The 12,662-nt window shown below is 47.0% G+C and overlaps 1 protein-coding gene across 1 annotated transcript; it reads right to left on the reverse strand.

Moving 5' to 3' along the window:
• Positions 1–7,696: 7,696 nt before the first annotated feature.
• TLR4 (toll like receptor 4) lies at positions 7,697–12,413 on the reverse strand. Its single transcript, XM_062505650.1, has 3 exons — positions 12,300–12,413; positions 11,312–11,478; positions 7,697–9,953 (listed from the first exon to the last, which is right to left on the reverse strand). Exons 1-3 carry the CDS (start codon positions 12,402–12,404, stop codon positions 7,697–7,699), a joined length of 2,529 nt encoding a protein of 842 aa, XP_062361634.1. The 5' UTR covers positions 12,405–12,413.
• Positions 12,414–12,662: the final 249 nt, after the last annotated feature.

Raw genomic sequence — 12,662 nt, forward strand, 5'->3', positions numbered from 1 at the left:
CCAGGTTTCTAAGGGCATTTGCTGCAACGATAAAGTCTGTGTTGCTTTGAGGACATGGAATCAACCTGGGTGCACTCAACCCAAAAACTTGGCGTGATTTAGGAGATTTGGGGGATGTCTGGCCATGCCACGCCAGGCCAGCCCTGAGCTGGATAGGTGGGTGCCCAACCTGGAGCACCAATCCAGCTTGCACCTGCCTTGGTGTCCTGTCAAAGCCCACCCAGGCTCGTGCCTGCTCCCTGCAGGATCTACAGAAGAGTCTGATGGAGCCATGGTGAGAAGTGACACCCATCAGCTGGGCTGGAGCAGCCACCTCACCCTCAGGAGCATGTTATCCAAAACAGAGGTTATTGCTGCATAATGGCACCTTCACGTCACCACAGCCAGGAAGCCATCGGTGACAGTCATCCCAGCGTGATCACACTCCCATGGCATCTCTTCACTGCACCTTTCCAAGTCCACAGATGTTTTGCCAGGTGCCTGGCGGGCCTGGCACACCCTGTCTCAGAGCTGTGCTGTCCTTACCAGCAGCAAAGCCATTAAGCACCCTTTGCAGCCCCATATGCATTCACTTCATGCCTTTAATCCTGACAGCCCAAGTAAATTCCTCCTGGAAAGAAAACCCTTGTTCCCCCTCCCCGAGCTGCTGCTTCCTGCTAAATGTCATTAAAAGCAGAACCCACGGTAACATCAGTCCTTGCTGAAGGTTGAAACCACCTTGACTGTAATCTTGGTTTGGCACTGGATGGAAAAAAAAAAAGAAGCTAAATAAATAAATAAATAAAACCAGATACTTCTTCCACTTCTCTGTCAGCTCTACTTTGCATCAAAATCTCCTTTGTATGTCACAGAGCTATTAAAGTTGTGGATTGTGGCTGGCTCTGTGTGTGTGGACGTGTGTGTGTCTGTGCCTGTGTCTCAGAAACTGGGTCACCTGGAGAGCGCTCCATGAAAACGCTGCCCTGACAAATCCAGGCTGGCAAGATTCAAAAATACCCCTTATAATGTTTTTCTGCCTCCCATCATGCTTTGAAATGAGCAAATAATACTACTTTCTGCTGTATTTTTTGTATCTTTTATTCAGGAGCTTCCTGAGGTAAATAACCTCAGGCAGGCAAATCCAAGGGGATGCTCCTATCTCTCTTGCTGTCTGCTCACACTGAAATCATGATATACTTTGCTTTCATGATGCTCTTTATAAAACATTCATATTTTTTCCAGGAGAAATGGTTATCAAGAAGGGCAAGAAACTTCACACATTTGGCTTAGGCTTCAGTCCCAACATTTTGTCATCCTTCTCTCCCTGCCATTGCCCCAGAGCTGACAGCAGAACACCTGCAGAGACCACAGCACCTCCCCGTCACAGAGGGGACCCCTGTGGCCATCACCCCAGCCAGAGCAGAGCGTGGCTTCTCAGCCAGGGCCCTTCTAGCAGGCAGAGATCCTGTAATTCCCATCAGGGCTCTGAATAACACAACTCGGGCGGTTTCTGTCTGAGGCTGAGGGGTGAATCCTTTGGGGCACCGAGAGGTGGGGAACCAGCAGAGCAGAGACTGGGGCTGGCCCAGCTCAGCACCAGGCAAAATCCAGGCTGCTGGAGGGGGCAAGAGGTGGGGAACTGAAAGTTGCTGTCTCTGTGCAGGACAGAAGGATGTGGGCCACAATGTCAGGAGGAGCTGAGAGGGGGGAGCCTGTGGGTTTTCTTGTTGACAGCTTGTTTTAATACTTACAGCATGAGACAAGAGATGGCAGGAAGAAATAGCTGGGCAGGGAAGGCTTTTTCTGCTATGCAGAATTGCAAAGAGGGTCTTGGGGGCTCAATACTGTTCTTCTTTTCGTGCTATTCTCAGTGCACTTATTTCCCTTAAAGAGAGCAAAACTTAAGTGACCACAAATAAAACCAGTGACAGGAAATGGGATGGAAGGACCTGGCTTCTGGCAGACGTCTACTGGCCTGGGGGACAGCTGTAGAGGAGGATTTCAAAATCCCAGGATGAGGGAAATGGAACTGAGGAACAGAAAGTGCATTTTCAGGAGCTCTGACCTAGACTCTGTGCGTCTCTTAGTGCTCCACTCTGGTAAATCACACCGTGCAGGTTGTGAACCCCATTTTACCAACAAGGAAAGCAAAGCAGGGCAGAGATATCAGACACCATTCATCATCTAGGGGGCTTGGCAGCATCCAGAGCCAAGCAGAGGTGGTAGAGAGCCCTTCCCAGCAGACTGCACTGCTTGGCAAAGAAAGCAGAGGTATTGCAGCTTGGGAGCAGGGGAGGGGACACAGGCTCCCAACAGATCCATCGTGAGACACGGAAAGGAGAGCGAGTTCCAGGAGCTGCCTTGTGAATCTTGCAGCGCTGAACAACCCAGAGCTTCCCACATCGGGCAAGATTGGGGTTGTTCTGGGTCACTGAGGAGTAGAAGTGTTGATCCAGGAGCCCGTGGTGGTTGGGTGGGTGTGTTCAACCGGACCAGCAGGCTGTGGGGAGGGGGGACATGGGACATCTCTCCCCCAAAGCCCGCTCCGTGTCCTCTGGTTAATGAATTCAGCGGTGAGTTTAGAGGATCTCAGGAGAATGAATTGTCAGAGCGTCAGAGCGTCGGAAGCAAGAGATGGCAGGGGAATTACTGCTAATCCTTTCTTGTGGGACACAAGACTCCAAAGGATTTAAAAGCTATTCAAAAATGTAGAAAAAAGAAGAAGCGACAAGGGCACCCCTTCCTCTTTCTTACGTTTTAAGTTGGTCACTTGCTGCTGGCTGGGAAAGACAGGGAAGAGAAACTTCCAGGAGAGAGAAGGGATCAGAGGGAGAGAAGAAAAGATGAAGAACGACGATTAGATCTGGAGAAAAGCCGATCTTACCCTCTCAGGGAGTGTAGGCTGCAATTAAATCTCCTTTGCCTAACAATACGCTATTGTTATTTGCGCAGAGTACTCCAGATGTGGAGATAAGGGAGGAAGGAGCTGCAGGCAGGGGAGGCTGCAGTTGTTATCCTTGGAAATGCTCTGGCTGGAGGGCCCTGGGCCCCAGTCCTTTACCTCAGCTGAGGATCTCCCCATCGCCAACAATAAATGTATTTAGAACAGCTCTGGTGGAAGGATTTTGGAAGTGTGGGGTTTGATTGTCCTCTCCCTGCTGTTTGATTTGTACACATGGCCAAGGGTTTGGTCACACAGAAGGTGTGACCAAAGGGCATTCCCTCTATATTTTGGTTAGGCTGGCAGGCACAAAGGCAGATCTGGGCTGGGCTTCTCTTGCCCTCCAGAGATGCTGAAATTCTTTCATGCCAGTCACCTGTCCTTGCTGGACCCCAAGGGCTGCCAGTCTCCATCCTGTCCCCTTCAAAGCATGGCTGGTACCCATGCAGTGCTCATTTCCATCCCTCTGATTATCATCATACAAAACACATAACTTAGAGCCTCACCACGAACCTTCTGCCATGCAGGTGCTTTGGTTAGTGCTGGAAACCCTGGGACCAGCATCTGGGACCCACCCAGCTAAACTGTGGCCTTTCCCACCCTGAAATCCTGCCCTAATACCTTCCCTATTCATTTTCTTTCTTTTTCTTGTTTTTCAGATGAGCTGTTCCTCAATTACACAATGTTTCTCTGTGTGTTCAGAGCAGCACAGCCAGGTCCAGGCTGGTGCATTATCGACTGTGCCCTCTGGGTGACCTTGAGGCTGAGCAAGGTGAGAGCTCCTGGCGGATGGGCTCCTCTCTGCAAGTCGTGCTTTGCTGTCATTTGTCCCAATCCCAGCCTGAGCTGGTGATGGCAAAGAACAACTTATTAAGGAATTGCTTCTTTCCTCTCCTGTTCAGCTGCTCTCAGGCAGTTCCTATCGATCCACTGCACCTACTCAACATGTTTTGCAAAAGGCACTTAGCGAAATTCATTCCAGAGTTTGTCAGTGTTTTTTGCTGCCTGAACCCCGCACATGGGGCACAGGCAGGTGAAGCTTTGACTCTGGGAGGGTCATGGTAAGGGCTGTCATGAAAGAGGGATTTCCATTTTGCCAAACATACTTTTCAGCATGTTAAAAAAAAAAATTAAAAAAAAAAATCCAGGATTATTTTGGGTGTGTGGGAAACATTTTAATTTTTGGTGTTGTTTTGGGAGGCTAGTCAGATTGTGTAAATAGAAACAAATTACAAAATGAAAATATACTCTGAAAAACAACAACATAAGCCTAAGCAGACATTTTTTAAAATTACATTGTGGAGCAATTTAACTTTTATTAGAAATCCCTTTTTTGGCTCCTCCAAAATATTTTTTTTTAAATCACTGTTTCCATGAAAAATATGTTCCAAAATTACATACAACAGTAAATCAGAAACTCTGCTGTGACAATTCCCATTCCATATATCCCCCATGCTACCTCATTAAATTGCATAAACCACATACAAAATAGCATTTCCCAAGGGACAAATGCTCTCCCTGAGAAGTTTCAACCTGTTCCTGTCAAGTACAGGGAAAGCAGCTGCTTTTCCTCATTCTGCTGGGTTTTTAAGTGGCACTGGAAACCTGTGCTCCTGCTCAGGGGGCCAGGGGAGCATTCTCACAGCACTGCTCCTGCAGCCAGATCCAGGTGGGAAGGGCTGCACTTGGCTCTGATTTCCAGCTTTTGCAGCTGCTGCAGTGTGGGGAGCACAGAGACAATCCCACTAATGAGGGCACACTCTGCTCAGAGCCCCAGCTTGGTGAGAGTGCCAGCACACCAGGATGTCCTGCCCCTGGGACAGCACCTTCCACAAGGCTAGGATGTCCAGAGCTGCATCAGTCCTGGCATTTTGCACGGGTTAAATGAAGTTCAGAGTGAAATCAGGGCACGTCCCATTGCAAATGGAACAGCTTGGATGCAACAGCCCTTTGGAGCTTTGTCTCCATCTGTTTTTATGACCTGGGCAAAAGAAATGCTTTAGTAACTGGAATATTTTCAGATATTTACATGAGAGATGAATGCAGACCTGCACGGGTGTCTGCTTGGCTGCTCATTTTTTCCCCCACTGAGTAAATCCTATCAAAACCATTTGCTGCAGAGCGGGCAGTTTCAAGCAGTGCATGCCAACAGCTTTGGAAACATGAGAACGTTGAGTTGTCCTTTTTGAGTTTTCCTTTCCTACAATGAAGACAAATTAATATGTGTGTTTCTGTGGGAACCACAATATTCCCCCATGCATAGTACTGGGAAAGTTGTTTTGTGTCTTCCAAAACAAAAAAGATCTACTGTATCTCTGTTGGGTAAATGGTGAAAATGTAATCGTTCACTATCTTGGACCATAAACCTCAGCACTGCCCGGACAGGTCACAGAATTGCAGAGTGGGTCAGGCTACAAGGGACCACAGAGGGACAGCTGAAGTTATGATGGCTTTTGTGGCTTTTTCTTGGACAAAAAGGAAGCCAGGGGCACGTAGTCATGTCTGCTGTGGAGACTCTGAATAGGAAGAGAAAAACAAGTGACCAGTTTCTTTTAAAACTCTACTGGTGGGAGCCTCATCTCAGCATCACTCCAGCTCTCCTAAAGTTGCTTTGATATTTAAGAAAATAGTGACTTTTTAAACAATATTGTCCTAAATCCCTTTTAATAAATGCCCGGTTCCACTCACAGGCTTTCTGAAACTCATTGTTATAATTACAATCAAGAATCATAGGACTCTGTGCTTTGTGCCAGAAATACACATCCACTGAATTGTTTGCAGAGGAGCCACAGAGAGAAAGACTGAAGGAGAAACGTGGCTTCAGTGCTTCTCAATTCAGGAGCAGGAACTCCCACTCTATTTAATTTTTCCTCTTTTGTTTCCCAATTTAACTTGGAGCTGCTGAAATTCAAGCTAATTTTCCTTTGTCCTCTGTGCTCTCCTTTGGCCTCAGTCCAGGAAACCTCAGGCTGTGTCCTGGTTCACTGTCCCCCACCATCTCCAGCAGCCTGTGTCCCTGGAGGAGGAGGAAGGTGAGGGTGGAAGGGTGAGGAGGAAGGTGAGGATGGAAGGGTGAGGAGAAAGGTCTGCAGGATCCATCAATCCCAGCAGAGGTGAGGAGAACTTCATTTTGGGAACTGCTGGAATAGTATTTAGCAGATGCAGGACAAATTCTCTGGGTAAAGGAACACGGCATCAAGCTTAGTTTTATTAAATTTTCATCTCCTGGGTCACAAAAATAAAAAGCTTAGGGAGGGCTGTGGGGGTTTTGGTAGTGTTGTCTGACACAGCACATCGGGAGGGAGCTGTGATTCAACTTTTGCCAGCACAGAGCCTGGAAACTGGCTCTCCCTCTCTATCCAGTAATGTCTGAGGTTGATCCCTGATCCTGCTTCCATGGAAATGTCCCTGTCTGGTGCTCAGAAAAGTGGGTGGATAAATATCAGATCTGATTCACCACTCAGTTACTTCTGTTTTACCTCTGCAGAACATCACTGATTATAGAAGGGTTTGCAAGATTAAAACCAGAGTAATTAGGTGATGAATCCCAGCCAAACCTTTGGTAAAAAGAGAGCAATGCTCCCTCCTTGTCCAATATCCCACACGTCAATGGAGTGCTGTGGTATGATTCCATGGCATTTAGATTTTCCTTCCCTTGATTCAGAGCAGTGCTGGGACATACTCAGTTCAGCTAACTCAGACTTTTCCCCTCTATCACTTCTCCCTGCAATATGTCAGACACTTTCTCCATGAAACAAAAGCAGAACTCCCCCACCCAGTCCTGTTCCAGGTGTCCTCTGGGGAAGGCTGAGCAGACAGGCAGATCCGAACTCCATTTCAAACCCTGGAGGCTCTTGCAGCACCTTCCAACAGTGAATCAAGGCTAGTCCAGAGAATGAAAAATCTTAATCTAGGGCTGGATGGCTGTAAACACTGAAACCCTTCATTCAGGCTCAATTTTGCTTGCTTAGAGCAGTCCCAGAGCATATCCACGAACACTGGATGAGGAGAAGCAGTGGGTGCAAAGGAATATTTCGGTTTAAAAATGTTACATATTCCTTGTCCCCCCAAGAAAACTCTAAAATGCCCTCTCAAATACTATGCAACCTGGATACAAGTAAGATTTTCAGGTGATGGTATCAATATTTGGTCTTGGTCTGAAGAAAACTGGAAGAAACATGTTGGGCAAATTTCCCAACCACAGGAACCTCCCTCCCTGATGACAAAACTACTCAGGTTCCCTGAGCAGCTGCCAGCTGGGCTGTAGGATGCCCCATGGCTCTCTGGAGGGTTTGTCCCCTGAGTCATGATGCCCACAGAGGCAGGCACAAGACTTTTGGAATCCAAACCTTGTTTTTGTTTCACAAAGTTTTTAGAGCCAAACATCCCACATTTACTCTGTCTTTGAGATTCTGGCATCCACTCAAAGCAACAGACTGTGAAGTTCCTCTGGGTAAATGGTCTCAGGACCCAAATCCAGTTTCAGAAGCAGCCAGGTGACAGTAAGAGCATTGGTCTGTTCCTACACCCAGCAAACCTGAGGTATTGCCGGGCCACCTGTGGGTGAGAGCCATGGGCAAACACAGAGCTCAGGCAGCCCTTGTCCCTCCTTAACTTGCAAATTTCCTTGAGAAAAGGTGACCAGCAAGGCAGGAATTTCTGTAGTGCTTTGGCAGTACCTCCATCCACTCCCTCTGTCTCTGAACAGCATGAGAAGAACCAGCTTCTGAGCACCATCCAGGATGGTAGAGACGGGAGGAAGAACCCTTCTTTTCTTCACATGAGTTTTACCTCCTCATGATTCCAGTTTTTGCCTTTCAGCAGCACTCCTGTCAGCTGCCTCCAGAAGATGTGCTTATTTATTTCCTTGTCTTTCCACTCCAGGTAGGTGTTCCTTCTCAGGTACCGAGACAAGCCCAGCCTCTGCCTCAGCAGGGCCTTATTCACATCTTCCAGCACAATCATGATGATCCCAGTCTTTCCCTCCACCAGCTGCCAGGACTGGGCAATGTCAAACTCAAAGCTGCACCACTTGCTCTCCAGGAAGTCAGTGGAGATGACCGCAATGACGTTCCTGCTACTGAGAAAACCCTCCTGGATGATATTGGTCACGATGGGTACCCCAGGCAGGAAGTCCCTGTAGTACAGACACAGGTGGAAGGGTGGTGCTCCTCCTTCCAAGGGCTCCACCAGCTCCTTTGTCACCCATTCCTGGTCTTTGCTGGAGTGGATCACAAAGGCATCGTAGGTGTCACCTCTTTCTGCCGAGTGTTTGCACCCACTGAGCAGCACCACGGAGTAGTAGAGCTGGAAGTAGTACTTGTAAATTAGCAGGAGGAGCACCACTATGCAGAGCAACACAACCACTGAGGAGGCAACTTTGGCTGCATTGACATGGCAGGAGGACAGATCAAAGCTTGGCAGGCTCACATTCGCCACGTACGAGGGAGTGTGGCACAGCATCAGCTCCTTGTTCTGCAGCAGCTCCTGCTTCTCCTTGATCCATTCCAGAAAGTCCAGGTACACACAGGAACAGTCAAACAGGTTTTGAGAGATATCCAACAGGACCAGGCTGTCAGGCAGGATCTCCCGGGCTGAGTCCAACAGAACAGTCAGCTGGTTCCTGCTGAAATCCAGCACTCGGAGGGCTTGGAGCGGCCGGTAGACTTCAGGACCAAAGGTCAGGAGCTTATTGTTACTGATGTTTAGCTCTTCTAGCTCAGAGAGGGCATCAAAACTACTTTGATCCACGTGTTCCAATTTGCAGCTTGAAATATCCAAGATGTGGAGGTGACTTAGGTTTTTGAAGTTGTTTGCCAGTTTATTGTCCTCAAAGGAGTTTCCTGCCATCTTGAGAACTTGCAAAGAGTTTAAGCCACAAAATGTGCACTGGGATTTAACTTCAGTTTTGGTATAGGAAATATCAAGATAAATCAGTCTCTGAAGGGACAGAAAGACAGGGTAGGAGCCAGGACCAAATAAAGTTGTGTGCTGAAGGTCCAAATATAACAAGTTATTCACATTAGTGAAATCTCCAGTCAATCTGATATTGAAATTGAAGCTTAAGTTCAAGTGTTTCAAATTTGGACAGTTTTGAAACTGAGGGGAACAGCATTTGCTGAAGGTGAGGCTATTCTCACTCAAATCCATGACCTCCAGGTTTCTGAGACCCTCAAAATTCTGCTCGAAGGCTTTGAGGTCCTTGTTCTGGGTAATACGAAGCACTCTCAGCTCCTTGAAAAGTGACAGCTTCTGGGAAGGCACATCCTCAAAACTGCATTTCTTGCATTCCAGCTGTTTCACTTTAGACCTCACAGCAACCTGTGGTATCTCCTCAAGTCTGAGGTCCACGAAGCGAATAATGGAGACGTTGCCTATGCAGTTAAAGAGATTGTCTGTGTCATCCTCAACCCCCTTGAGGCAGATTAAGACAAACTCATCCATTTGTACCTGGCACAGTCCACTCAAGACCCCCCCCTCGAAGTCCTGCAGTCTCTCATTGTCACTGAAATCCCCCAGTATGAGCCTGCTGACCTGCAAACCAGCCAGGCCTTGCAGAGAAGTTTGCATCATGAAGTTCTCAAAAGCAGACCTGAGAGCCAGCTCAGCAAGGTGAATCCCTGCAAAGGCCCCTGGCTCGATGGATTTTATATTGTTCAAGGAAAGCACCAGAGTCAGGTTGAGGCTGTTCCTTTCCCTCAGGGCATCAAGGTCTCCTCTGGAGATAGATGTGATCTTGTTAGAGAAGAAGCTCAGGTGCCTGAGAGAGGTCATGTTGGTGAAATACTTGGGAAGCTTCAGTGAAGTAATGCTGTTGTGGCCTAAATTCAGTTCCTGCAGAGTATGCAAGTGGCCAATGGGCAGCTCAGTCAGAGAGCTTCTGTTTGTTTCCACCAGAACCAGTTTCTTCAGAGATATTAAGCCATAGAAAGCTGTTTTTCCCAGGTGCTGGAGGGAATTGGCAGTTAAAATCAAGGTGGAAAGTCTATGGAGATCCATAAAGGAGTTATTTCCTATTGTATGGAGGTGGCACCTGTTGGGCATAAAAAGAAAATTTGAGTTCATGGAACACTGTCCCTTCCTTGTTGACTGAGTGCTGCTGTGACATCTTCAGTCTCAGCCTCACGCCGGGGGCTGGTTTGGTTTTGCTGTCTGGACAGAGCCAACACCCCTGGATGCACAAAGGGATCTCCTCCTCCAGCAGGAGACCTCCTCTCACCTCCTTCTCTCCTCACTCTCCAATCTTAAATTCAAAGCAAGAGACCTGGACACCTAGTGAAGATCAAAATTTCATGCAGGCAGCAGGACAGAAGAATCCTAGCTTTCAGTTTAGTCCAAAGTGGCATTGTGATGGCCATCACTGATGGAGGAACCAGCCAGAGCCAGCATTCCCCCGCACCTTGCAGCCCCCAGCCCTCAGAATGGCACCTCAGCCACATCTGGGCAGCCCCACTGCCCCCAGAGCAGTGCAGCTGGGGCAGAGCTCACAACTCTGTCAGCAGCTGATACCTGCTGATGGCTCAGAGGGAGCAGACCCCAGGCTGTGCTGGCTCTGAAGGAGAAAAAGAAGAGGGGATAACGAGGGTGACCCCTAAGGTTTGTTTGATGTGGGAAGATCCAGAATTTGAGACCCAAATCCATTCTGCAGTAAATCCCAGCAAAATTAGTTTAATAATCCAACCAGTGGCTCACAGCAAATGTGCTCTGCCACTCAGCCACTTTGGAGCTAAAGCTGTGATGGGACTGAGTGACATTTCTCAGCGAAACAATTTACCCAGAGAAACTGCTGTCTGAAGTCAAGGGAAATTATACATCAATTCAAATTTGCTAATAGGCCTCCACTATTTCCTCCCCCAGATATGTGAGGAGAAGGGAAAAGAGAATATGTTGATATTTTAGAACAGCCTTTCAGAAAATGAATGTACCTTCTTGTTATTTTTTTTAAACTGTGATTAGAAAAACAGCTCACCCAAGGTGTTCCATTTCAGAGTTTTTGTAACAATGAAAAGTCTGACATTTTTTCTTGTTGATAGACAAGTGAAACATCTTCCTTCTCCTCCTCACATCCCAACCTACAAATCAGACTGACAGACCCAGATCTGAGTGGAGGGTGTGCACTCAGTGACTGGACTAAAAGCTGCACATCATTTCACCGTGGGGACATGCAAAATGATAGTCAGAGGGACAAAATCACAAGAAAAAAAGAAACAAAAACAAAAACAAACAAAGAAAACCCAAAAAACAAACAAAAAAAAACCCCACCAAAAACTAAACAAAACAAACAAAAAAAACACAAACAAAAAAAAAAAATAAAAAGCCCAAAATGAGCCACCATTGTAGCCCAGGTGGCAAAGAAATATTAACCAGTATTCACATAATAGATCCCATTACCTTGACAGATCCAGAAGCTGCAGCTCAGGGACTGATGCAAAATAATTTGGCCCCAGTGATTTCAGATTACTGAAACTGAGGTCCAAGTTCTGGGTTGTGTTTGGGACTCCATCAGGAACTCCAGACATGTTCAGTCCAGTGCATCTGAAAGTTGTATTAGGGGTGACCTGGAACACAGTTCCATCATGGTCAACATCTGCTCTTCTTGAAGTGCCAGAAAACGTCACTGTCAGGAAAGCAGGAGCACGATGACCCCCCCTTGCAGTTTCATTTCTAAAGGAGCTGCCCTGAGTTTTAAGAAATAAACTTACATATCCTAAGCATTTTCCTCACTTTTAATAGAACCAGTCCCACTCCCCAGGAAGAGCTGAATTTATTTTATTTTTTTTCCTGATTGAGGCTGGGGAAAAAACTACAAGACAGCATTCCTGGAGGTTACAGATGAACCAGCAGCAACCTTTGAGACAGCCAGCAGGATAAACTCTCATGGATGCACTGCATGTCCAGGAACAGCTCTCAGATCTCTTCCCCTGCACATAACCAGGCAGCTTGAGCCAAAGTTGTTCTGCAAGCATATAATTGTCAGCAAAACATTGTAAAAGGCAGCTGGTCAGTGTCAGGTACATGATTAAATCACTCTACTTCACAAACCAGGCAAAAAAAAAAATCTGTGTTTTGTAGAAATTAGACAAAGTTTGGATCTTTTCCAAGGGAAATATAATCTATATTAGAATAACTGCACTGCAGCACCCTCAGAGGTACAGAAAGCCAAAGAGAAAAAAAAGTTCTTGCTGCTGGTTCTGTTTCTCAGATGTTTTCAAGACCAGAATTTACTTCAAATACTTCCATCACCTTGATAACAACCTTGGGAAAGAAAGCTGGGCTTTCCTAAGATAACTACAAGGATTGAGGCACAAATCCCCCAAGCAAAGGGGAAAGTTGCACCAGAGAAACAGAAGGATTTGGTGCTCACTTGGAGCTCACATACCTCCAAACAGGGATCGAGGAGGCAGCCTGCCAGTGGGGATGGGACAAATGCCAGCTGCAGCAGCACCAGGAGTGTCCCCTCAGGAAGGGCTCCTCTCCTGGGCATCTTCAGGAGGCCAGGAGTGCAGGAGAAAGGAGCATGGAGAGAGAAACCTGGAGACAGAAACCTTCTGCAGTGCCAGGAGTTGTGTTTCGCCACTCCTTCTTCTCACTGCACATCTCTGAGAGCTCAGAGAATGAGAAGGGAAGTGAAACTTAGTCACTGCCTTGTTTCTACACACAGTCTGCATGAACTGCTCTTCTTGAAATTATTTTTTTTAAGATGCCAAAAAAAAAAAAAGAACCAAGAAAAAAGAAGTAAAGA

Source organism: Cinclus cinclus, chromosome 19, assembly GCF_963662255.1.
Source record: "Cinclus cinclus chromosome 19, bCinCin1.1, whole genome shotgun sequence".
NCBI classification, from domain to species: Eukaryota; Metazoa; Chordata; class Aves; order Passeriformes; family Cinclidae; genus Cinclus; species Cinclus cinclus.